The sequence below is a fragment of the Penicillium crustosum genome (genome assembly GCF_028827405.1).
Source record: "Penicillium crustosum strain IBT 35664 chromosome Unknown utg000001l_segment0_segment0, whole genome shotgun sequence".
NCBI classification, from domain to species: domain Eukaryota; kingdom Fungi; phylum Ascomycota; class Eurotiomycetes; order Eurotiales; family Aspergillaceae; genus Penicillium; species Penicillium crustosum.
Window position 1 is genome coordinate 9,052,418 of NW_026623122.1, and position 25,101 is coordinate 9,077,518.

At 50.0% G+C, this 25,101-nt stretch overlaps 10 protein-coding genes across 10 annotated transcripts; 3 read left to right on the forward strand and 7 right to left on the reverse strand.

Moving 5' to 3' along the window:
* Window positions 1-514: 514 nt before the first annotated feature.
* Window positions 515-1,672, reverse strand: N7487_003371 (MYG1 family protein; the record flags this gene model as incomplete). Its single annotated transcript, XM_056871118.1, has 2 exons — window positions 515-1,547; window positions 1,614-1,672. The coding sequence occupies 2 exons, from the start codon at window positions 1,670-1,672 to the stop codon at window positions 515-517; spliced, it is 1,092 nt and encodes a 363-aa protein (XP_056735902.1).
* Window positions 1,673-2,890: 1,218 nt separating this feature from the next.
* On the reverse strand, window positions 2,891-4,280 carry N7487_003372 (ICE2 family protein; the record flags this gene model as incomplete). The annotated part of the gene is made up of 2 exons (XM_056871119.1): window positions 2,891-3,694; window positions 3,756-4,280. 2 exons carry the CDS (start codon window positions 4,278-4,280, stop codon window positions 2,891-2,893), a joined length of 1,329 nt encoding a protein of 442 aa, XP_056735903.1.
* Window positions 4,281-5,765: 1,485 nt separating this feature from the next.
* N7487_003373 (endosulfine family protein) lies at window positions 5,766-6,389 on the reverse strand (the record flags this gene model as incomplete). The annotated part of the gene is made up of 3 exons (XM_056871120.1): window positions 5,766-6,158; window positions 6,223-6,306; window positions 6,354-6,389. 3 exons carry the CDS (start codon window positions 6,387-6,389, stop codon window positions 5,766-5,768), a joined length of 513 nt encoding a protein of 170 aa, XP_056735904.1.
* A 707-nt stretch (window positions 6,390-7,096) lies between these two features.
* N7487_003374 (SAM-dependent methyltransferase) lies at window positions 7,097-7,943 on the forward strand (the record flags this gene model as incomplete). Its single annotated transcript, XM_056871121.1, has 5 exons — window positions 7,097-7,409; window positions 7,493-7,510; window positions 7,560-7,670; window positions 7,724-7,842; window positions 7,890-7,943. 5 exons carry the CDS (start codon window positions 7,097-7,099, stop codon window positions 7,941-7,943), a joined length of 615 nt encoding a protein of 204 aa, XP_056735905.1.
* Window positions 7,944-8,678: 735 nt separating this feature from the next.
* On the forward strand, window positions 8,679-10,659 carry kexA (serine-type carboxypeptidase kexA; the record flags this gene model as incomplete). The annotated part of the gene is made up of 4 exons (XM_056871122.1): window positions 8,679-8,821; window positions 8,885-9,245; window positions 9,300-10,010; window positions 10,042-10,659. The coding sequence occupies 4 exons, from the start codon at window positions 8,679-8,681 to the stop codon at window positions 10,657-10,659; spliced, it is 1,833 nt and encodes a 610-aa protein (XP_056735906.1).
* A 664-nt stretch (window positions 10,660-11,323) lies between these two features.
* Window positions 11,324-12,685, reverse strand: cia1 (iron-sulfur cluster assembly protein CIA1; the record flags this gene model as incomplete). Its single annotated transcript, XM_056871123.1, has 1 exon — window positions 11,324-12,685. The coding sequence occupies one exon, from the start codon at window positions 12,683-12,685 to the stop codon at window positions 11,324-11,326; it is 1,362 nt and encodes a 453-aa protein (XP_056735907.1).
* A 376-nt stretch (window positions 12,686-13,061) lies between these two features.
* Window positions 13,062-15,981, reverse strand: N7487_003377 (IQ calmodulin-binding motif domain protein; the record flags this gene model as incomplete). Its single annotated transcript, XM_056871124.1, has 2 exons — window positions 13,062-14,508; window positions 14,570-15,981. The coding sequence occupies 2 exons, from the start codon at window positions 15,979-15,981 to the stop codon at window positions 13,062-13,064; spliced, it is 2,859 nt and encodes a 952-aa protein (XP_056735908.1).
* Window positions 15,982-17,544: 1,563 nt separating this feature from the next.
* On the reverse strand, window positions 17,545-19,855 carry N7487_003378 (RING finger and CHY zinc finger domain-containing protein; the record flags this gene model as incomplete). Its single annotated transcript, XM_056871125.1, has 3 exons — window positions 17,545-18,130; window positions 18,183-18,547; window positions 18,599-19,855. 3 exons carry the CDS (start codon window positions 19,853-19,855, stop codon window positions 17,545-17,547), a joined length of 2,208 nt encoding a protein of 735 aa, XP_056735909.1.
* A 711-nt stretch (window positions 19,856-20,566) lies between these two features.
* Window positions 20,567-21,038, reverse strand: N7487_003379 (uncharacterized protein; the record flags this gene model as incomplete). Its single annotated transcript, XM_056871126.1, has 2 exons — window positions 20,567-20,681; window positions 20,734-21,038. 2 exons carry the CDS (start codon window positions 21,036-21,038, stop codon window positions 20,567-20,569), a joined length of 420 nt encoding a protein of 139 aa, XP_056735910.1.
* A 491-nt stretch (window positions 21,039-21,529) lies between these two features.
* N7487_003380 (uncharacterized protein) lies at window positions 21,530-24,738 on the forward strand (the record flags this gene model as incomplete). The annotated part of the gene is made up of 6 exons (XM_056871127.1): window positions 21,530-21,771; window positions 21,824-21,943; window positions 22,001-22,294; window positions 22,493-23,363; window positions 23,449-24,516; window positions 24,605-24,738. Exons 1-6 carry the CDS (start codon window positions 21,637-21,639, stop codon window positions 24,736-24,738), a joined length of 2,622 nt encoding a protein of 873 aa, XP_056735911.1. The 5' UTR covers window positions 21,530-21,636.
* Between the last annotated feature and the right edge of the window lie 363 nt (window positions 24,739-25,101).

A 25,101-nucleotide genomic window follows, 5' to 3' on the forward strand; every position in this document is an offset into this window, starting at 1 on the left:
GCCAGTCCTTCGTTAGTAACAAAACAATCGCTTCGGTCACCACGTGAAAAGTGCTCCAATATCTGGAGTGCCATTGCACAGAGCCTGAGAAAGGTCATTCAATCCGAAATGATTCATTCGAGACTCATTCTCCCAGGCTTGGTTTACACCCTCCGAATACCAAGGCATCTCGCTCGTTTGCCACGGAGAACCAACAATCGGGCTCAATTGGAGGTCCGAATTTGATGCTCCAGACATATCAAGACTCGTCTACTATATCATGGGCACCAAAGTAGAGAAGTCCCGAAGAGTCATCCCGGGAGTTCTACTGACAACAGACGTTCGTGGTGTCCAGTGGTTTCATGCAGGACCAAATTGATTATTTACAATCATTTCTAAAGACTCCAAGTTACAAAGGGAAAATTGTCATGTCAAAATAAATCATTGATTTCCTTTGGATGTCATAATATAGAACATTTCATCAAAAATGCAAATTTTCTTTTAGTCTTTAGTTATCATCAAGCCACCAAAATGCCTATAGCTCAAGGCTGCGCTCAGCCATAGCCATAGCACCCTCTTTCGTCTTGTGGCCACCAATGAATCCACTAGCGTGAACAAAGACGGCACCCTCGGGGATCTTGCTCTGACCATTCTTCTCAGCCTCCGCAGCCATAACACCATCAAGGTCCTGGTCGCGGACACCGCGCCACGCCTCAGGCAGAGGCTTGCGGGACTCAAAGCTGCTCTCGTTGACGGAAACGCACTGCACGCGCCACTTGGCTCCCTCGGTAGCGCTCTCGGGGTACAGAACGTAGTACGTCTGGGCGGCGGGGTCAATCTCCTTGGTTCCGGAAGCCTCGGCCTCAAAGTTGTACAGGTGCTCCTTCCAGGGCACGCCGCCCTGGGGGAGGACGATGATGCGGCCGGAGGGGTGGGTGTCCTTGCGCGAGGCGTAAGCGGAGCCGACGGTCGTGCGGGCAGGCATCCAGGATGTGCAGGCGTGGTGCATCTTGCGTGCGAAAGCGTTTCCGATGAGCGTGCTGGCGCGTCCGAAGAGGCTGTCCTCGTCCTGGGGCTCTCCGGGAGGGCTGGTGGGGTCTGGGTTGTTCATGTCGCCAACCATTGAGGCGAGCGTGATGCCACCGTTCTTGAAGCGCTTCTCGACGCCGGCGGCGGCAAGCGCAGCCTGGTCGTAGGCGGAGATACCGTTGTCGTTGGCGTCAATCGCTTCGATGAAGTCTGTGTACAGCTTCTCGTACAGCAGGTCTACGTCGGCGTGCTCCACGGGCAGGGACAGCTTCTGGGCGATGATCGCCTTACCGAAGTGCATGTACACCAGACCAGCGGAGGAGAGCTTGGTGGCGTGCTGCGGGAAGGTCGTTGAGAAGGTGCGCTGGTGGTGGTCATAACGGTGGATGGCGGGGTCGTACACGCCGCCCACGTCGACGACAGTGTGGCATTTCTCCAACTCAGCGGGGTCGCGCGTGCGGATGAGAGGGGAGGAGGCGTATGTGGGGAGCAGACGGAGGAGGTAGACGGCGAGGGCCTCGTCGGCGTGGAAGTGGCCGCTGGTTTAGTCAGTATGTGAGCAGATTGAGCTAGATGAGTAGCAATTTCAGGAATATTGCACTCACTTGTGTGTCCCGATCAAGGGGGACGAGGTCTTGAGCTTCTTTGCTACGTTTTCGGCCATTTTGAAGTAGTTATTGAATCTGAGCATTCAAACTGAAAGGGAATGGTCTAAAGGTCTTCACGTATTAATTGCTGCGCTCTGGCTGGCTGAGTTTCTTATCTGCGTTGCCATATCGGGTTATTAGGGCTTTAATCTAGGGCTGAATGCTAGCATGTGACTATCAGCTCTCGATGCATGAGATCTAGAATGATATCCCTAATATTATTGAACTACGTCGTCAAGCGCAGAGGTTGCACTGGGCTTATGTGACTACTCTTATACCTAAAAGAGATACATGGGCTAAAACTCGAATGGATTTGACAAAGCAAAGCTGGAAGAAACAGGAATGTGCTGCCTGGTTTAGATAGCTATGAAAGGTCGAATAAATCAACGATGTTCGATCAGACTACAACGGTTCCTATAACACTCGAATCGATTCTAGAAAGAAAATCGAATATCTATTAAACCGCCACCCAGCGCCTAGCAAGAAATACAAGAGAAGAAAGAACCAGGTATCCTATGTACAAGTAATGGCTTCAGATCGTTGGGCTGTGTGTGCGTGTTTGCGTGGATGGAGGAAGATTCGGCTGAGGGGGAGCGAAAACGAAACCAGGGAGCTGTGAATAGGAAGGTTTGAGTGTGGACAGCAAAGGGTATAAGTGCCAAACTGGATAAACAATGGTAATTCGGGGTGGATATGGAAGACACAGAGAGGGAAAAGAGCAAAAAGCAACAGGTTTATCTGGTATCGTCGAGTCGTGAAAAGGGGTGTGGGATATTGAACGGGGCGCTGTTTGCCTCAAGACACCGAGACAAACCAAACACACCCAGAGAAATCGAGAAGGGTATGCTTGGCAAGGAAGCAAGAAAGAGCAGGGACGGAGTGACGTGAGACAAATCCCAATCAAAAGCGAGACCGGTGATATATGGCGTCAGACGATCGAAACTATTCCGAGGGACTCGCTCTACACGTAGCTGTAGCAAAGATGGAAGATCATTGGCGAAATTCCCTGCCGAATCGCCGGTGGGTGGCGTTTTCGTTGTCAAGGTTGCTGCGGGATAGGTCACTTAGTAGGCTTGTGGCCGACTGGACTCGTGCAGTAATATACCACAGCGAAGGAATCAAGAAGACCGATTCGATTGGCCTTCAAATTCCCGCTGCGCTATTGCTGGAGCAATAATAAAGAGGAAAGCGTAGGCATATTGACTTAGCAGTCGTTGACTCTGGAAAGTCGTTATTCAGTCGGTTTTCCAGTGGCCTGCCACTCCGTTGTCGAGATCGTTGGTTTCCCCTAGCCATAGCTCGACCGCATATAGGGATATCGTGCAAGCAAGATTGATCCACCGCCATGGGTTACCACCACCGTTGCCTTGGGTGCTCCACCATTCACCGCTGCCACCCATTGCTTGTGAGGTTGATGCGAAGTGCTGCATGAGGAGACTGGTGTAGACAGCGATGAGAATGCTCGGGGCAAAGTAGCTCAAGAATCCCAGCACTTGACCTGCTGCGTCGGTATCATCGATGGAAGCCTCTTGGGAAAGCGCACGGGCGCCAGACTCGCGGACAGCTGGGATGATGCGCGTCGATGCATACAGTACGAGCAGGCGGTAGGCGAGCGAGATGAGGACGGAGGGCGTGACAGCGCTGAAAACGGTGGTAATAACGTTGAAGCCTGCGTGGATAATCGAAGGCAGAAGAGACACCGCGTGCATCAAGGTTGTGTATGATGCCATGATAATGGGAGGCAGCGGAGGGAACTCTCCGACCTGCGAGGGCGAGGGGATTTGTTCCACGGGGTGCGATGGCTGATAGTCCGTGAAGATCTGGTAGATGCAGAGCACGATGTAGGCGAAGAGGAGAGAGCTTTCGACTGGATTGCCGCGGCCACTTCCAATCCCCCAGGCACACAGAATGACGGCGCATGTGACAGAGACCCCAATCAAGGCGGCATCGACGTTAGAGATTTCGGGGAATTGCAGAACACGCCAGAGGAAGTAAACCGAGCTGGAGATAATTGTAGCGGACAAGACCAAGAGGCCGATCTAAGACAAGGGTTAGTTTTTATCACGACATCCAAAGGGAACCAAAACAACAAAAACATACCATCCAGCTATCGCTGCGTCCACCTCGGTTGACAAGCCAGCGGGTAATTTGCCCAGCAGCCTGGATCACCAGTAAACTGCAGAAGCCCTCTGCCAGCTGGAAGACCGGGGTGGACCATCTCAGAAGTCTATCCCAGTTGCCGAGGGCCACAGTTTCCACCAGGCCATCGCGACCAAAGAGCCATTCCTGAATCGAAGCATCCTGCGCCCTCTTGCCGCTGAAAGTGCGCTCCACCCATCCCGTACTCGTATTGTCGGCATCAACCGAGAATCGATTCAGCGACCAAATCAAAAGGACCAGGATGACGGCCCATTGTATGAAGCGGAGAACGGCAATGATGGAGGAACGGACCCACGATCGGTCAGGGGTGGTGACCTTCAACAGCGATACCAAGAAGTAAAAGGCCGCTAAGGACAGCGAAAAGGCCAGACCACATGTCTTGCCGCCCACATCGAAAGCTAGTGGGATGGACGAGACGGTGATGGCTAGGAACAAGGCCGACGAAAAGACCCGAAAGAGCCACATCGGACCGCCGTAGGGGGTTTGGTACGCGGTAGGGGATCGAGGGGATGGGGGTTGTGATCTGAGGCGACCGTCGTGTTTAGAGTCTGGATGGGGGGAAAGAGAGAAGTTAAGGAGGGGGAGAAACACACTGTTTTCTTTTTTTTTTCCTCTCTCGAGCTTATCGCTTTTCAAGGCACTTCACGTGGGTCACCAGGAAGAGCGAAGTAGAAACCCCTGAAAAAGGAAAGGGAAAAAAAACAAGATCGACCAAGGAGATTAAATAGATCAAATAAACAGAATAAACTAAGAGAAATTCCCATGAAAAAGAGAAGCGGAAGTCTCTTTTAATAAGAGTGTTACAGCTAGACTGGCGGTCGGAGCACCCCATTATTCTACCTAGGCTACTAGGCTATACCAATTTACCTAACGTTGAACTTAGGGCCTAGAAACACTAGAAAAGAAGCTAATGGCTTTTAGTTCTCCGGTATTTTTTTTATTATACTAGACGGAGTACACAGATCTTAGAATTCCGAATCAGATATCCACTATGTTGACATACTTAACCGAACTACAACATATATAGCAGATATACTATACATTGTTTCACGCTTTTTGTCATTTTTCTAGATCTATAGTTTTATAATCATAGAATGTAGATATATGCAGTGAAAGGCTCGATTTCTATATTTAGTACGCAAGAATAGCCCACTTATATAGCTTCTATCCATAACAATACGATCCAGTTAGCTCCATCTAGATAATATATATATATATACATGTTCTTCCGAACTATTGTGTTAACCCTACATACTATATGAGGCATTGCCATTTGAAGGATGTATAATACACCGTAGTAGACGATAAAAGGTATAAAACGACTTCGATGTATAACTTTTAATGAACAAATTGGATGTTATAACACGGGGGAAGTCTTGAAACAATAGAAGTGCCGGAATCAGCAACATGATAGCCAAATACCATAGTACAGGCAGACATAACGTAGACAAATTATTGCGAGATTGGAAATCCAAAGGGACACGAGTGAATTATCATAAACAAGGGCCTTGTCGTATGAACTGGATATGAACAAGGAGAGCAGAAGTCAAGAAAGGAAAAGACAAGAAACTGCATGCCACAGATTGCTAATCATAAGTTGAATGGTAAATGGTGATAATTGGAGAAAAATAAAGAAAGCCAAGACACCGAAGAGCGAAAGCAGTGCTTGACTGGGCAGTAAATGTCCCGGAGAACAAACCACCTGCCATATCAACACACAGTCCAAGCACTCTCACACACACTCTCTCGCTCTGTCCTGCAGTGTACCCCTATCCCATTCTTCCCCCATTCACAAAAGTCATTTAAAAAAAGAAACTAAAAAGAAATTCCCATAGCGCCAAGCTTTTGAAAGTGAAATCACAGACCCCCTTCAAAAGATATGCATGCAACGATCGCCCTCCTCAGAACAGCCACAGCCACCCGGTGTAGTGCATGATAGTGTATCGTCGCCTACCGACGGATCGGAACACCCTCTCTCGCAGCAGGGGGGCTGACACTAAGTTCCTGCTCACCCTGCACCGATCCGGAGGCCAGACCAGAGCCTGCCTCACCCTCGCTGATACTAGTACCACGGTGTAGGTAGCTACCTCCCTCCTTGATTGGGCTGCGGCTTTGGAACCCGATTGAGCCAGGGTGTCCGCTGATGCTGCCAGGGATTTGCTGCCCACCTTGGGAGCTGACACTGCCGTTGCTGGCAGAGTTGTTGGCGCCCGGTGAGGTTGAGGTGAGGTGCGGGATGTTCTCCGGCACTGGGTGGCGTGACCCAATGTTGGTGACGCCTACGTCGGAGGCTTTGCCGGCTTTGCTGAGGGCGTAGTCACCTGAATCAAAGTATTTGCGTTCCTGTAGAAAGGTCAGTGTTAGGATGGTGTGTTGGGGTGGGGGGTTGGGTTGGAGTTGGGCTTACCTTGAGCTTGTTCTGGAGGACATCCTTCTTGGTGGGCATCTTGCCGTAGAGGCGCAGCAAGCGCTGCTCCTCTGGGCTCAGGGACTAGGGAATTGTTAATAATGATCAGATAAAAGAGTGGGAGGACTTACGTTGATGTCCACTTTATTCTGCTGATGGGGATTCATGATGGATGGTTGAAGAAAGTTGAAGTCGAAGTGGTGAAGTTGGAGGGGGAATTGAGGCGGGAAAGATAAGGCGGGGAGCAGTTGATGTGTGACCGGGAGGGTCAGACGGGAGAGAGAGAGAGAGAAAAAGAAATAATAGGAGAAAAGAGTAATAGAGTAATGGGGTAATAGAATAATAAATAATAGAGGAACACTCACAATCACAGTATTTTAATTAAAATCCCAGAGATGTGAGGAATCGGAGATGGTCACTATTGGCTGTGGACGAGGTAGATGACGTTCTAGGAACTTTTCCCTGAGTAACTACGTATGATGGTGTTTTAATAAGAGATATAGCTAGGATATCTATGTATTTTAAGATGTTTTAATCCGTTATACAATATCATCATGGAAATATACTCTATTTTAGCCCATTCCTTTCTATTAAAGTAATGAATGGTATCATACTATACGCTATGAGTATGTACCTAGATTAAATCGCACATATAGCCCATTAATTAGGTATCGATCTAACAACCTTCTACGGTCATCCCAAGGATTTCCCATCGTTATCCCAAGGCTCAGCTGAAGATCATAGTATAATTGGTTCATCAAACCCATTATACCCTCGTCACCTGCCAGTGTGGAACCGAACCTTGAGCTTCTTCATTTCTTCATTTCTTTATTTTTCCCACTTCTGTGACGTCTCTCTCTTTCCAACACCCACCATGAGCCAACCAACCTTCGTAGTTGAACATTTGGACCCCGAGCTGGGCCCATGGTCCACGCTCGAATATGCCTGCATCGCGCGCGAATCCCACGACCGCGGGGCAAGATTCCTGCTCAGCTCTGTGCCCACCGAGCTGCAGATGCCCGCAGATCTCGCCGCCACCAAGGGCCTCGAGGTCGAGCACCGTAGTGTCGAAGAGATCTTCGCCGACCGCAAGGAAAAAGTCTGCTTGTTGGACCCTTCCGCTACGGCTGAGTTGAGTCCCGAGGATGGTGATACCTTTGATGTCTTCTTGTTCGGTGGTATCCTCGGTATGGAATTTTTTTTTTTACCCCGCGATATAAATATATGGATTGAGTTTAGACTGACCATTTGATTTTCACTGCGTCTGCAGGCGACGACCCGCCTAGAGGTATGTACTGGATTTCTCTATGCATTTCGGCGAGAGACTGACTTTGCAGACCGCACCTCGGAATTGAGGAAGAAGGGATATGTCGGCCGCCGATTGGGGCCTAAGCAGATGACCACCGATACTGCTGTGCGAGTTACTCGATTGGTTGTGCACGAGAAGGGTGAGTACGAACGAGTCTAGATGATCTATGTGCTGTACGCTGATTTTGCCTAGTACCCCTCGAGGAGATTCAATATGTCGACTACCCGGAATTGCTCATCAATGAGCACGAGCGCACCGAAATGCCTTTCCGTTATGTCAAGGATGCCAATGAGCAGCCTATCATGCCCGATGTAAGACGATTGAATTGCGAGAGAGAAATAAGAGGCTAACAGTTCAGGGTATGGTGGATCTTATTAAGAAGGATGCCGACAAGTCGATTGATTTCTTCTGAGTTGATACATACAAAGTATGTACTCCGTACTCCGTACGTACCCGCGATAGGTACTAGTTGAAGATCCCCCCTAAATTAAACGATAATAAGGTGGCTGAAGAAGGGCCTGGGCGTGTTTCAATGGTTTGATGTCGAATTGGGGAAGTTTCACCTTCGTGATTCAGATTTAGGTGGATATATTAAAAATACATACCTGGATTTATGGTCAATTTGAGTAGATACTTATAGGTAATATTTTAATATGTTAAATGGATCTAAATAGACCTAAATCACTCCAATTGATTATAAGAGGGATCTATATAAATAATACAATAAATACAATAGAAAACAATAAATACAGAAATACTTCTGCCAAGGTAGTAAGTGGCTGTGCATTTCATTCAATCCACCTGTAATTACTGGTAATTACACTGATTACTCCACAAGGCCACGCCAGCCTTAGACTTCCTTTGAACTCCGTCATTCGACTGCGTACACTCTGTACACTTTGTACACTAACACACCTTGAACACCTTGAACACCTTGACTTTCCTTTCTTTGTAAACATCCCTTCAACTATCTCTCTACTATCCCGTTCCTTCTGTGTCGTCTTACTCGTCCAACTCCGATGATCTGTTGATTTGCACCGACGAGTCCCTCCCGGGATATCTATTCGACCATTTACCACAACCTTGATTCTGATGATACCCACACTGGACTGCTGAAATGCTCTCAATACCATTCCTCCCTTCTTCCATGAAGGGCGGTACCGCCGCGATGTTACTATCCGCCTTATCGCTGCTGTTGAGCCCGTTGGTATCCGCCAGTTCGGCTGCTGATTATTATGTGCACTCCTTGCCCGGGGCGCCGGAAGGCCCTTTATTGAAGATGCATGCTGGGTAAGTCCCTACGGAGTTGGATTGCCTCGAAATTATTGGCCTTTTCTAACGCACCAACTCTAGACATATCGAGGTCGATCCTGACATCAACGGCAACCTGTTCTTCTGGCATTTCCAGAACCGTCATATCGCAAACCGACAACGTACCGTCATTTGGCTGAATGGAGGCCCGGGATGTAGCTCGATGGATGGCGCATTGATGGAAGTTGGGCCCTACCGACTCCAGGACGACCATACGTTAAAGTACAACGAGGGCAGGTGGGATGAGTTTGCCAACCTGCTCTTCGTCGATAACCCCGTCGGCACCGGGTTTAGCTATGCAAACACCAATAGCTATATTCATGAGCTGGATGAAATGGCCGCTCACTTCATTACCTTCTTGGAAAAGTTCTTTGAGCTATTCCCCGAGTATGCGAACGATGACGTACGTTTGCCTTGTCCCCTACTACCTTGATTTATATCTCTAACCGCGTTGCAGCTATATATCGCCGGTGAATCGTATGCTGGCCAGCACATCCCATATATTGCAAAGGCCATTCAAGATCGCAACAATGGCCTTGCAGAGAACGGAGGCACAAAGTGGCCCATCAAGGGTTTGTTGATCGGTAACGGTTGGATCTCTCCTACAGACCAGTACCCTTCGTACTTTAAGTTCATCGAGAGGGAAGGTCTCATTCAACCGGGCACAACCCTCCAGCACAACCTCAATGCACTCAACGAAGTCTGTCTCTCGAAGCTGGAGACCGCCGGCGCAAAGAACAAACTAAATATAGCCCCGTGCGAGTTTGTCTTGGAACAATTCCTCCAGCTCACCACCGAAAACCAGCAGTGTTACAACATGTACGATGTTCGTCTCAAAGACACGGCCCCAGCCTGTGGCATGAACTGGCCCCCCGACCTGAAAAACATTGAGCCGTACCTCAAGCGACCGGACGTCGTCAAAGCCCTGAACATCAACCCCGCAAAGAAATCCGGCTGGGCGGAATGCTCTGGGATGGTCCACATGGCCTTCACTGCAAAGAACTCCATCCCCTCCGTCAACCTGCTCCCAGGTCTGATCGAATCGGACATCAACGTTCTGCTTTTCAGCGGCGACAAAGACCTCATCTGCAACCACATCGGAACAGAGACTCTGATCCACAACATGAAGTGGAAGGGTGGCACCGGCTTCGAAACCTCCCCCCGGTGTGTGGGCCCCGCGCCACGACTGGACTTTTGAGGACGAACCCGCTGGTATCTACCAATCTGCGCGTAACCTCACTTACGTGCTCTTCTACAACTCCAGCCACATGGTTCCATTTGATAATCCCCGCCAGACCCGCGACATGCTCGACCGCTTCATGAAGGTCGATATTGCCAGCATCGGCGGCCAGCCTTCCGATTCACGTATCGACGGCGAGAAGTTGCCTCAGACTGCTGTCGGCGGACAGGCTAATAGCACTGCTGCCGAACAGAATGAGAAAGAGAGGCTGAAGCAGACTGAGATGCACGCGTACGCCAAGTCCGGCGAGGCTGTCCTCGTCGTTGTGATTATCGGTGTGGTCGTTTGGGGCTTTTTCATCTGGCGTAGTCGTCGTGCTCGCCGGGGCTACAAGGGCGTCTCAAATAATGATATGCCAGACAGTACATCCATTCTCAACCGATTCCAGAGCAAGCGTTCTGGTCCTGATGTTGAAGCTGGTGATTTCGACGAGTCCGAACTCGACCAGCTTCATTCCCCGGCATTGCGCAGGAGCATTACGCGGTTGGCGAAGCTAGTGATGACGATGATCATGTCTCGCATCCGGAAACTGGTGAAACCCGCCAGTCTTCACAATAAGTGGTTCTTTTTGAAATGATTTTTGGCATGTGCATAAAGTAGACGGTGTTCTGGGGTCTTGATCTCATTCTAAATATGACCTTTCAATCTGATATCTCTTATAACTTGATTTCCTTATTATGATTTTAGCGTTTCCATCGGAGAAAAGACAATATGACATGTCATCTAGTTGTGGCTAGCAAAGATGCCCAGCTCAGCGCTAGGCAAGCTGAATCTAAACCACATCGGAATAAACGTGGTCAACTCTTGGCCTATATGACCATGGTTCAAGCGAGCAGAAAACGCAGAGCCCAGTTGGATTATTTAGTCTGGGGGGTTGTGAGTGACGGCTTGGAGTACTACCCAGCTGGATATGCAGGGCGAGTGGTTCTTGGTGATATTTCGATCGACGCCAGAAGCCTGGCAGAGTATTGCCAATATTGTCGCTACATTCATCTTGCATTCCACCGTCTCATATTATCCTCTGCGTCCAGATCTAGCTTGATGAATGGGTTTGAGGATAATGCGGTTTCTAAGTAGCTTTTACCCATGGGTTTATATGTAGCTCTATCCTTCACTTCGCAGTGTCCCGGTGACATCTTGCATATTGATTATATGTTCTTCATTTGTCTGGCTTCTAAATACACCAAGCCTTTTTGTCTATAAGCAATTCAGATACAACAGATGCCAATCCCAAAAGAAAATCACCGCGTCACAGTCCAAACCTTGACGCTCCCATCATCAGCCGTGGAAACAAGCACTTCCTCCTCATTACCAGACCCCCGATCCGCCCTCTTGGCCCAAGCAACATGGTTAATCTCATAAATCCCATGCGCTCCATCCTGAACACCAACAAGCACCCACTCTGTCCGTAGCACATCACTAGAGGTAGTATCCATAGCATCTAAATCAGCCTGCTGCTCCTGCTCCGACGGAACAAACCGCTCTTCATAAACCGCAATCCGGCCATCTGCACTAGTCGAAGCAACAAGCCCAGTCCGCTTACTCCACGCAACAGCATAAATAGGCAGTTCATGCGCATGCGGAAGCACAGCATCCTCCTCCCAAACCTCATCCGTCCCAGTAGGCCGGATGATACTCGGGATACCCGTCGCCGCAGAAGACAACGCCCCCGTCTGCTGCGACTCCTTCGGCTGACGTCGCCACACGCGTACGGTGCGGTCGTCCGAGCAAGAGAGAAGGCGCGGGCCGGAAAGCGCCCTCTGGGAACGCCACTGAGCTTGTAGAGCGCTCAGCTCAGACTCGGAAACGGATTCAGAGACAGGCCCGTTCCATTTCCCCTCGGTTTCTTCCCCCTCCCAATCCAAAAACCAAACTGTCCCCTCATGGCCCTTGATGCATGCTACCTGGCCCCAATCATCCAGATCCTCCCGCCACAGTCGGATGGTATCGTCGTAGCTCCCGCTAGCGAGACACTCCTCTGAAGGATGCCATGAAACACACTTCACATCGCCCCCGTGCTCCTGCATCACAGCAACGGTCTCGAAGTTGTTATCGCCGTCGTCGAGATCCTCCCAGATCCAGATTGACTTGTCGCGTGAGCATGTCGCCAGCAGCATCCCCGATGCAGACCATGATACGGACTTGACTTCGCTGTCGTGGCCGTCGAGAAGGACTGCGAATCGCCATTCTTCTTCGTCTTCTTCACGGTCTGCGCTGTTGGTACCAGTACCGTTGGGAGCTTCTGTTAAAGTATCGGTTGCGGTCTGTTTATCGCCACTGTTCATCCCAAGCCCGGCACCGTCTTCCTGTCCGTAACTATCCCACCGCCGCCAGATGCCGACTGTTGCGTCGAAACTGCCTGTCGCCAGGACGGACTCCCCCGCCATGTGTGGCTTCCATGCTGCTGTGCGGACGGAGCGTTTGTGGCCACCGGTGATTGTGGAAAGGAGGGTGAAGTTTGTGAGGGAGTAGACTCGGATGGTCTTGTCTGAACTGCAGGTTGCGACTATGGGGAGGGTGGGGTGCGGGGCTGTGAGCCAGGTTCGTTCTTGAGAGGGGGGTGTTAGGTCGGACAGGTGTGCTATTGTGACTTTTGAAGACATCTTGATTTATGTTTTCCCGTTGAGTATTGAACGTATTGAAGGGATTGGAGGGAAAGGGAATGGAGGGATGTGGTCGTGAGGTTGGAATTTTGAGGTGGGGGGTTTGCTGATTAGATAGTGACTTTCCGGGTTTATATTGGAGATATCTTATAGATTGAACACTTTCAAGCTTGGAATATCCACAGAACTATGCGTGGTACAGTATAGAAAAAAGTATAAAATTCAAGTGTCATTACTCCATACAAAACCTCTAGAGACTAGTTGTGTACCCTGCCAATCTGCCCTGTCCAAAGTCCAACCTCCACAGTCCAAAAATGGAAACAAAACGACAAAAACCAAAAAAAGACAGCATTATATATGTTCCTCTAAAACGCCTTCACTGTGCTGGAACGCCTTCTTCATATAAACCCTCGTATATCGCCCCATGGCAAAGCCAATCCACTTCCCGGACCTTCTCTAATTCTTCCACCAACTTCCCAACCTCATTAACAAACTCCGGCATACCGGCTCCAGCTAGATTCTGACTAGCCGTGGTAGTAGCCCGCACCCGTTCAGAGGCACTCGATGCGCTGAGGCGCGATAGGATGTGGCTGCGAAGGCGGGAGAGAATGAGTTTCGTCACCGGGTCCGAGAAGCTAGCCGCGGAGGTTGTGCTTCCATTCGAGTCTGAGACAGGGGTCTCTGAAGTGACCACCGCGAGCTGGGGTGCGGCAGCGAGACATGCTGTGGCGACGGGTCCGAGCACTCGTTTGATCGTAGCTGCGAGCTGGGCGCTCGCAGCGGGTGGCATCGGATGCGTCGACTCCAGGATAGACTGTACTCGCTCTGGGCTGATCTCGTTGAAGTCCAGAGACAGAATCCGGTCTGCTTCAGGTTTCCACTGGGACCGTGCGTCTCGCTTAAGCAGGTTCTTTGCTGTCAACAGGATGGAAGCAGTTGCTACAATTTGGAATACCCTGGCGTGCAGCCGCTCAAGCCGTTGGCGATCGAGGGCCAGAGTCTCCGGAACTAGATCCTCAGACACAACCGCATTGCTTAGAACGGTGTCGGCAAGACCTTGGGCGTAGACTCGTGCTGATGGTGGGTGTGGCTCTCCTTGGACGCCTTCCGGGTCTCGCTTCTTCATCTCATCAACAATGATCTTGCGATGAATGCGCCAGAATCGTCGGGTCTTGCCCAGGGTGATGGTTCCGTCTGCAACATCTCGGTCGAATGCCCGCTTCTCATAACCCGGAGCTTCTTCGATGAGCTGGGGTGCAGCAAGCTGGATCATGAAATTCGTTTGGTCGAGTGATAGCAGATCAATGATGCTCATCAATCGAGCCAGCCGGTCGATGGCATCGCCTGACGTATCCTCAATGTATGCCTTGACCACAGGATCCCGGTAGGGAGCGCAGAGGCGTGGTAAGATGTTGTTCATGAACTCGAAGAAATTATCATAGGAGAATGTGCCAGCCTCGCACTGTCCCTGAACCAGTTTTGGGTCTAAGGCTTCGCTAATTATCACGTAAAGGGAATTGCCCCGTTGGAGTGAGCGCAGCAACCGATCTTGGATCACTGTAGCCATTGCGACAGTCCAGTTGGTGCCGTGTCCGGACTCGACCCCTTTTCTCATTGTGTCGCACATCTGCTTCATAATCTGTCTGCGCGGTTCAGTGTACGGTGCCTCCTCGATCTTGAACTCTTTGTTGATGAGGAGTTCATGCACCAGCTCCCGATTTTCAGGGAGAGGAGTGAGGATTTTGGTGAATCTCTCGTGGGGAGATATCCGCTGCTTATCCAGCTCTTGGAATACTGCGGCATCGATGTTGTTGAATGACTCGCTAAGGGGGGGTTGTGACACTCTGCGTAGCTTCCGTGGTTGGAGGAGCAGTCTCAGCGGACCGAGGAATAGCTTGCTTGGAGGCAGCCCTCTTCTTCTCCCGCTTGGCCTTCTTCAATGAATCTCGGATCAGTTCCATGTGTCGGTCAGGCCCCGCAAGTCTTTTCAGACGGGCGAGCAAAAGGACCTGGTTCTGTCGGATACCCAGTCTGTAGTCCTCTGCAGCACCGCCGGCTTTGTCATTCTTGACCGTCTGCCAAATCAACTCCAGTTCGACAAACTGTGCAACCATGATCTCAATCAGTACACTAGAATCATGCGACTTCCAAGCATGGAAAGCAGAGAAAAACACGTTGTGTGATTCACACAAAGTTTGCAGATCTGCAGTGATCACGGATGGAGAGCAACAGCCTGACGATAGCAGCGCCGTGACCTGGTCAAAGGCTACCAGCAGGTCCCGGGCCTTGGCAATCAGATCTTGCTCTTGGTCTCCATTGCTGCTCAAAACTTCTTGGGGATGAGTGACAATGAGATAGCTGCTGAGGAATGTGCGTACTGCACCCCTCTCACCCATCGCGCCGCCTTCCATATCTTGCAGACCGCAGAGGCGGAGAACGTTCGTCATAGTATCGAGCAACTTGCTGTTAGAAAGGAGAGCACCAACTTCTTCAAAGGCCATGTCGCGAACTCGGTCTACCGACAGGTTCAACGACTGGAACTGCTGCATAACCATCTTCGCGTTATGGGTTCTCCATACGCGCTGGATCTTCCGCGCAGCAGCATCCTGCGCAACGGACTTGGTGACCTCTCGGGACATCTTCTTTTCCTCAGTGGCTGGCAAGCTGCTAGTACGTTGGCGGCGGTGGGTTTGTTGGTATAATGCGCGTCGTTTCTCTGCCTCCGCAAACTTCTCTGCCATTTCCAGACGCAGTCGAGCTTGTTCGGCAGCTTTCTTCTCCCGCTGATCCTCGGCCTTCTTTTTGGCCCGTTTGACCTGATCCTCGCACTTGGCGGTGATATCGGCGAGCAGACGCTCCCGGGCCTGCTGGGCAGCCAACGCTCTCTCTTCGAATTGTAGATTTCTTGTAGCTGCTTTAGCCAGAGCGGCTCGCAGCCTCACTTTCTCCGCATGCAATGCACGATCCGCGAGTCGCGCCTTTCGGCTCTCCAAAATGGACGTGCGACGGAGGTGTTGAGCAATATGATCCGCACTTATCGAGCCATTCGAGGACCCGGTCGAATTATGGGAGTGCAAAGAGGAGACTGAGCTTCGTCGAGATGAGGCGGCGGAGGAACGGCGGGCCTTGCTGCTTTTGCGGTAGAACCGGGCTGCAATGTGTGGTGGGAGACTTAAGGGAAGAGTCGGCTCCTCAGAGAGCATCTCTACATCGATATCGCTCAAGGATTCGGGTGAAAGAGGTGTTGGACCAGCATCCGGAAGCTGGATCTCAATGTCGGAGTTGCGACGGATCATAGTACGGAGTGACGCGGGTGCGACGCGGAGCTGATAAAGCGAAGGGAGAATCGGCGGGGCAGTACTGATAAGAGATTTGGATGGCGGTTTTTCGCAGTTATTTCACTAGGTTATAGAATCCCAGTCGAGTGATCTCAAGTCTTTTAAAAAGAATAAAGGAGCAATCTAGAAAGGTTGAAATCAAGGAGTAAAAGACATGCACATCACTCGGCTGGGGGGGATCCGTGCCTCGTTCCTCGTTTCAGAATGGGAAATTTAGTAGGAAAAAAAGGAGACCAGATGGATCAGGTAAAGTGAAGTAGATGAATCAGCTCAAATAGCTAAATAAGCTAAATAGCTAACTCAAAAAGCACGACATGATGAAAACAGGAACGTTCTGATCGAACGTGGATCTTCTCGAAATGGAATCTCGTGGCTGCAAGCAGAAGCTGAGGTAAGCACGATAATCGATAAGCCCGAAGATCGATAATCTCTATTTATAGCTGCCAAGGTTGTACAATATAAATAGCTTCGGAGTTTTATTTGGGAAGACTCCTAACCTAAGTACATAAATTCTATTGAAGTGATCACCAAGTACACTACTGATCCCTTTTCGCCCAGCCATAGGTCTAGGCCTCGGATGCGTATACATCTCCACCAACCTCTATGTTGCGGAGTGTGCACCCACCAAGCTCCGCGGTAGCTTCGTTGGAACAGTATCCCAATTCGGCTACCAGCTGGGTACCCCGGTCGCCTTCTGGTCCGGCTATGGAATGTCCTTTCACAAATTGCCCTACAACATCCTCTGGAGTGTCTCCAATATAACGGGGGTCCGGATAATCCCGCGGCTGGGGAATCTGAAGGGACTTCCGAAAAACGTGAAGTCATGGCCAGCATGAACAGAGGATAAAAGACCCCGGTTGCTCATGTGGAGGATGCGGCTCAAGGTCACGCTTTCCAAGGACTGGTGAGGTCATCTGTTTGACTCGATCAGGTTGGTAAGTTGGTATAGACACCGAGACTACAGATGACCAATGAAGAAATTTAGTATAAGCCAAGTAAGATAGAAAGTTTCAATAGAATTGCTATCGTTGCGTCGTGATACCAGTGTACTTTGAAACCCAAAAAAGAAGTGAACGCTATGCTGCAGCGAAGCCGGCTGCTTGATGTAAGTAAAACCAACATCCCCAAGATGCGTTGGGTTGGCCTTTGCTTGGTTGACTGTGTCGAACCATGAATCATCGGATCAGAAGCACCTTTTGTAGTCACCACATGTGTAAGGGTACACAAAATGATGGGGCTATCATCTGAAATTTTGAATCGGCCTAGAAGAACCTTATCTGTTTCACGGTGTGCAGCCCAGTCAGAGATAAGCACCGGCGTATAGATGCTTCTGAGATCGAACCCCATGGACCAGGATGAGTAGGATTGTGGTCAGGGGTTGAACAGTGTTCATTGCTCGGTGTGTGATTTGAGCGGGGTTAATGGGTTGAAGGCAAAGATGGCTGTTGAGTCACACATTTCATGGGACCATAAATCAACCCACCAGTCATCTGGGTTCACACGTAAGGATCTGCATCGGCCTCATTGATGACCGAAAATTTGGATGTGATCTTGATCTTGATCTTCCTCTTCCTCCTCATCGTCGTCCTCGGTACCATGAGAACCATCCGATTCAGCCGCGTCAGAAGACTCACCGTCTTCTTCATCCCTAGCTTCCAATACGTTTTCAGTTGATTTTGTCTCACCGCCAAACAGTCCATAGCGGTATGTAAGCTTCTTGCTCAAGAAATTCAATGCACCATAGTCCTCATTCTCGCCACGAGATGGACCCCCAAAGAAGGGTATAGATGAAGGTTTCTCTGATTCACGCTCAGTCGGTAGTCCAAAGTAGTTGCTGACAACGGGTGAGACAGCACGGCCTCGTGTGATGTTATAGGATGATAATCGTCTAGCGGGTTCGGGGGACACGGGGACACTGAGCTGTGAATGAGGAATCGATGTGTTATTAACATTCAATGTTGCCATGGAAGATGACATCGAGTCATCGTTTTCAATGAGCGAAGATGATCGAGGCCGAGGGCGGAGGTCTTCCCCGGCGTCTTCCTCCGGCTGAGAAGACATATCTCCGTGCAAAATGCGAAGTTGAGCCGTATTGTACGACTCACATCTGAATCCTATTAGCAGGCGTTGACCGTCTTTTTATCTCGAAGAGCACATACAAATCACATCTTAAGCCGAGCCAATGGTACTTGACAACTGACTTCGAACCGCAATCGTTGCAGTAAATGAGGCCTTTGGTATCCTTGAATTCGTCGGGCATAGGCTGGCTCTCGATGGTGCGATCCAGGTTTCGGAATGTCGATTCCATGTTGGTGATGGTCTTGCTGCAAAGGGGGCAACGGTAAGAACTTTTAGAGTACTCTGAGAGACACTTGTGGTGTATGCTGTGACCACATCGCATGACGACGACAGTTTCTGGAGAAGTGAACATGTAGTCGCCACATATGGGACAGTCACACTGAGTGGAGCGTTCAATGCAACGATGAGTGTTCTCAATACATATAGGAAGACAAACAGAGCATGTCTATAATGTTGTCAGTATCAGTATCGTCTATGTCATGTCGCAACCCCCTACCTGGCAGTGGAAGAAATCCTTCCCCAGTCCCTGTCCAATTCGACATATACCGCAGTCGCTGCAATGATAGATGCTCTTTTTGCTGTCGTTATCCCAGAGCTTGCAAATCTCGCAATAATACTGTGCAGTTTGCTCACTGCACTGCCTGCAGTTCTGCGCTGCAGGCTGTGCATGCCCACATAGCATACAAAGCATGTGCTCAGTGTCTCGACGAATGAGTGAGTGGTTTTCCACTTCGTCATGGCAGAAGCGGCAGGTATACCATTTTTTGCAAGCGTGACACTCAAGTTTTACATTGCGGTGATAGTGCACACATCCCAGAGTAATCTCTTCTTGTTCTTCCGTGTCATCGTCCTCGTCCCCATTTTCAAGTTCTGGTGTTTCTGTTTCTGCCTTGGGCACGAAAGTGGGCTGCAGATCTTCAGGTGTGAGATTGAAGGTGCTCTCGTACAGAAGAGCAGATTCGGAGTATGGCGAGCCTGGTCTAGAAGTATTGATCTCCGAGGCCCGGGGGATCTCTGGGCTTGTTGGCAGTCCTAAGCTTCGTGGACTCGATGGAGTTGAGAATACCCCCATGCCAGGGGTGCTTGAAAGCTCACGGGACGTGTTGTAACCTTCTGTCATGAGACCGTGAACCATTCGCGCCTTTTCAACATTGGTGAGCTGCAACTCCCTAATTGCGATGATCTTGCTTCTTAGAACTCCCATCCCATCATCCGCCGGAAGTAAAGAATGCGCCAACCCCTCAGGATCAAAGGCATTGCCCAAAGATCGTCGAGGCTCATCGATGGATATCGCTGAAGCTGCATGTTGTGGCTCATTATGCGAGTTCACCGCTTCGCTGGGATGTGAAGCTTGTGGATTCGATGAATTGTCCTGCACGGTGACGTCGATTTCATGTGTGGGATCAAATGAGCCGTCTGTCGTTGCAGCTATGTTTTGGATAGACCTGGGTGTGTTGTGGATCACTGATCGAGTGTCCTCCGGTTGCAAGTTTCGGCCATCCATCTCTTTGGGTAGAGTTGTGAAGAAAGGAAGGCTATGCAGGGACCCCGCACCCGCATCTCCGCAGTCCAATTTCTGTTCGTGATCTTGGCCCGGTTGAGAAACAAATTTATGGTCACTATCACTCGAGGGGTTTGTGGGTTCGTTCAGGTGGAATGTAGCTTGGTCGTCATTTGGTAGGCTGCTCGGTTGGGGTGGTAAGGGGGATCGTATTCCAATTTGGATCAGCAACGAGGAAATGAAACCACTCATGAAGGGCTGTAAACCGGCATCTCACTAAATTACTTTTAGATGCTTGAAATTGAAACCAAGCAAAATCAAACCCCAAACCTGGAGCTGAAACAGCAGACATCGTGACATGTGACGTCCACGGGCACCGCCTCCAATGCTGAATCATCGTCACATGCTCTGAGGCTGCAGCCTGAACCAGTTGCACGATTTTTAGTTGGACTCGGTTGGACATGGAAAATCAGCGAATATTGGGAAAGAGAATGGGCTATCATTTTGGTTTGGAATTTGCTCAGAGTATTCTAGGATGTAGTCTTTCTAATCAATGTTACCTTCCTTGCAGAGCCATTATTACGCCCAACAACCAACACTTTCAACCACTAAGTCTCAAATTTGGAGACGAGGATTGGCTCTACGACGTTGTACTGAATGCCAAGGCATGTGGAGTGCCATTGACATTATGTGTTGTACACCATAGGGTTGTCCGGAAATACAACACACGAGGCTGACCCAGAGGCAGGACGGGTCATGTGTCCTACGGAATCCTTGAGATATGTACCGATGTTCTAATCACGGCAATACCCGCCCGATATGTGCAAACACCCTTTTGGGCGAGTTGCCTCGCATCGATGTGGATTCATGCCCAAGGGAAGCACTGAGGCCTAACGGATGCACAATCTGGCGTAGCGGGTCGGATCAGCACCGAGGGAAAGGTCGAGAACTGCAGAGTTCGAATCATCTGAGACATGTCCCTAGACTCTCATTCAAACGGTCAAGTGTCAAATTGTAATGGTCAAAGGCGCTTGTCCGCAATTGGTTCTCTACATGACCAAGTCCCAGGGATCGTGGACTGAGGCCGAGTTAGCGGCTTTCTTCTCCACTTCTGCTAGGGGTTCACTCACACACGGGACTCTCTCACAAGGTGAGATTGTTCCCAATATCTAGCTAGCAGAAGGTTCTTCAAAATCTTGTGTTCCATGCCCGCAACCTCGGTGGCGCGTTCAAGAAAACGAAGGGTGTTGTTGATTTTGGCAGGATTAAACTCTTCGGAGGGGGAGGAACGATAGGATTGTCGCAAGGATTTTAGAAGCATATGGCGACCCGGCGTTGAATACTGAATCGCTTTCAACCCCTGTCGATAGAGGTGACGGTATGCGTGGACCATAGCTCGTCGATCCACCTTCATGGTCTGGATTGAAGCGTTCATGTCCGATCTATTGGACAAGTCTGAGCCAACGAATTTGGGGCATATGTGCAATCAAACGGAATCAGGTGGAATCAACGGAGATCCGAAGGGTTGAGTGCAAATGTTGGATTGGTATTGGAGGAAAGGAAGAGTAAAAGACGGTCAAAGTTGGGGAAAGGTTGTAGCCTCAGGCAGGACTAGCCCGATCGGGAGAGGTGACTTGGGCCGCAATAGCAATCTTATCAATCCCTCCTCTTGTCTCTCTCTTTCTTCCCCCATCTTCCTGCCGATATTCTCGTTCTTTCTTTTCTGTCTTCTCCTTGCTCTACTTGCTATTTGCTCTATTTGCTCTTGCTTGAGAGTTGACTCAAAGGGCTCATACGCCAAGGACGCTGTTTCCATTTCGGGCGACCGCGGGGTGCCTTTACTTCGTACTCTTTGCGTTGCTGTGATGCACTAGGCGTGACTTTGCCCTGACTTCACCAAACACCCTTCACTCTGGCCCATACCAGGAGATACATATCATCTACCCGTTCATATCATACGTCTGATACATATCTTAAATGATGTGCTAAAATCTTCATCTTCGCGAGGTTCTGCGATAAGCTGAACCAGAAGTATGGCCCGTGTCATAAGGAGGGCTGCATCAGCCTCGGTTAGGCATGGTCCTGGCCGGGCTATCCAAAGGAGAGCGAGAAGGCACAAAGTCATTATGGAATCCGTGACCCAAGAAAAGAAAAAGCTTCGGAGTGTGGTATGTATATTCTCTAATTTAGCTTGGCCAAGTGATTAACAACAACATACAGATCTGCTTTGAAGCCCAAGCACCAAGCGGTTACACCTTCATTCCTGCAGGAAACCCGCAACTCACTACAACTTGTAAGGAGCGGTGTCGGGAAGAGGGTCTCCAAATCCATGCAGTATCGGTAAAAGAACCCTACCTGGTTCCTAATGATCATCACTGCTTATTTTTTTTTTTCTAGACTACCCCACACCATCGCCATCATAACCTTTCCCAGCATGTTCATCGGATAGGATATCATTTTCCTAGTACTGTCGTGGCAGCCGTTTGCTCAGAGCTGGGGTTCTACCTCACAAGTACTGGTAAAACAGTGCCTAGCACCTTTCCCACAGACAGGATACAGAATCCTGAGCAGGCTGATTCTGAAATTTCTCAAATAACCCTCAACACAGAAGCACGGGACGCCTTAAAGGATCTTTTCCCGAACATACCAGACAAAGATTTGAATCAGATCATCAAGACCGCTTTTCAAAAGGTACGTATATAACCCCGTCTTGATCTGAGAAATGAGGACGTGGAAGACCTGATATCCGAAAAAGGGTCAGAAAAAAGTTGGGACAGCCACCGAATTGCCTTTGGCCCGCAGAGCCCAACTTGCTGTGGTTGCTCACGTTCGACATGTCTACACTGACTACGATCGCCTTTTAAAAACCACATCATTCCATGAAGCCAGGGGGTTGTTGAACACACAACTCTAGCAAAAGTCATTGAGTGGCGAGGGGACGATGAGAATGGCCAAACAGTGCTGGAAGATGTTTTCCGCGAGGTAATCGTTATCTCAGACGATGAAGACAGTGAATCGGAAGAAGATGCGGCTGCTTCAGCAGGGCATCAAAACACCAGTGTGGAAATACTTCCAAGCGATACTCGGGCCCACGAGATCCGGTATCCACCTATCAACAACACGAGCCCTCTTGGCCGGGATCTTCCACGGGAACTATCCGAGGAAGCGCCGCCTGGGTTCCGATTTGTCACAAGAGCCCCCGCCACAGACACTATCAACCGTCGTGGATTTAACAGGTACAAAGCATGGACTCGCGCTGTCAAGGAATATAGAGAGGGTATACAGGGCGTTGAACAACCTAGGTTTTCTGTTGCCCCAGCTGAAAAGCAAAGCCCACGATATGCCGAGCAGCGCATTACTGCTCAGGAAGGACCCGCTGCTAGGCGCCAGGATATAGTTCCCCAGCACGCCGAGGTTCATCGGCGAGTCGCTCCAGGCTCAGCCAATAATGATAACCAAGCACATCGAGTGCCCGCTATTCCACTAATGGATCGACAGGTGGCCAAGAGACATGTAGGTGTCCAGGAGAACTATCCTCCTTTGGACGCTCAACAAAAATACTCCACCCATGAACTGAACGCCAGGCCAACTGGACTAACTAATCAGGAATCACCCGAGTTGCAAATCCTAGAAGAACTCTCAGGACCTAGAATTGGGAACATGACCCACTCGCAGGATGTTCCTCCCCCCCAGGATGGAGCCCAGATTTCGACAGGAAAGACTGCCTCCTCAGTCGGACAGGACCAACGCACCTGTGTTTGTGAGCGGACCAAAGGAAAATCGGCAGAAATTGACCCCAGTGGGACGCCGCACTGACTCCGTCACTTCCCCTCTTATGAGACCAGGTTCCAACACACAGGATTCTATCTTGCCCTCGATTGAAAATTCCCGACCATCGGAATGCCGGCGGACTGACGGTGCGCATCCTTTGGTCCATATGACCAACAAAATGTCCCTCCGATCAGTCACACCGGGGCGCCCTAAAGGAGAGATGATGCACCACCCCGATGGTATCGAAAAGGAAGGTGACAGCGAACACCCGGCCAAAAGAAGGCGTTTAGCACATCGTGAAGGTTCTCGGACTGATCCCCGTCCAGACCCGTGGAGTGGGAGGCCTATGGGGCTTCCTGTTTCCGAAGGATTCGGGCCACATTCTTATCGTCGCGTTGAGCTTGTCACAGACCATCGACTCCAGGACCAGTCTCATTTCCGTCGGGATTATCAGCCAGTGGAGCCACCCCCTGTTGTAGGACACCAGCGGGAAAGGAACGCGAACTTGGTCTCTTGTTCCAACGTACAGCATGGCCTAGAAACAAGGTCAGTCTTGGGTCGACAGCCCATTGGCGGGCCGCACGAGCCTCAATCCCAGGCCGGGCTTTCCAACAACAGTGCCATTATCTCGGAAGGGGATCGCACCTTTAGAGCGGCTCCAGCCGTTTCTAATTCTGGACCGTGGTATCCTTACCACGGTGATCGTAGTCTCCGTTCAGATCGTGTTCCGAAAGACTCGCGGACAATTCGGCACACCGGCATTGATGGTGGCCGCCCTTTACGAGAGAATGTTCCCCCAGACAGAAACCTATATGCCGAGGACTTTGTCCGGCACGTTGACTACCGTGAGCCCCTTCCATATGAATACGTCTCCAGGCGAACAGAACCCGAAGCCAAGCCCATTGGAGACCCTTCCCCGTCCACCCGGACCAGAAAGCTTGATTACATTGGTACAAAGAATCTGTCTCAGACCCAGGTTTTGTCTGATAAACGTGGGCCATTGCCCATAGGACCGCGAGTGGCTCCTTCCCATGACCACCTTCGCACCTTTTCAGACTCTGTCATAGGAAAAACCCAGCCTCACGTGCCCCCCCTCAGGTCCCTCGTGAAAGACCAGCTAGTGGCGGGTTCAACTCCTCGCGGTAAGCCTTCATTGGGGGAAACCAACCAGTTCAACAACACAACTTTTTCCCCTATGCCTCGAGAAGTTCCTAACTAACGCAGATACAGACCACCCTACAGTTATCCTCCCTCATCCCACACTATGGAACAAGATCGTCCAGTCTACGTTCAAAGGGTTGAACCACGATCACCCTACTATTCCATCCTTGATGGAAGACACGTTGTTGTTGTTGATTAATTAATTCCCACCTTCTATCATATTCCCCTTTTGTTGCGAGATATTTTGTATTCGCATTGCATTGCATTGTTGTTCATGATACCCTTGCGCATATTCTTAGAAACTCTCTCATCATGGGTCTCAATACCAATTTGAATCGGGAACTACGGTTCCCCCATTTTATATCTATTTCATTATATCATCGTATCTCATCAGGGGTCATTTAGTCATGGGAATTCCAGAACAACCTTGGAACCTTCCACAGGTTGGAATGCATGCTGTTGGTATGTTTCTGCCTAGCACTGTCTAGCAGTCCAGTCTAGTCTTGGGTTGGCTAAGCTCGTTGGAGTTGACTTCCAGGTCTCATGCAAAAAGAAGAAAAAAAGGG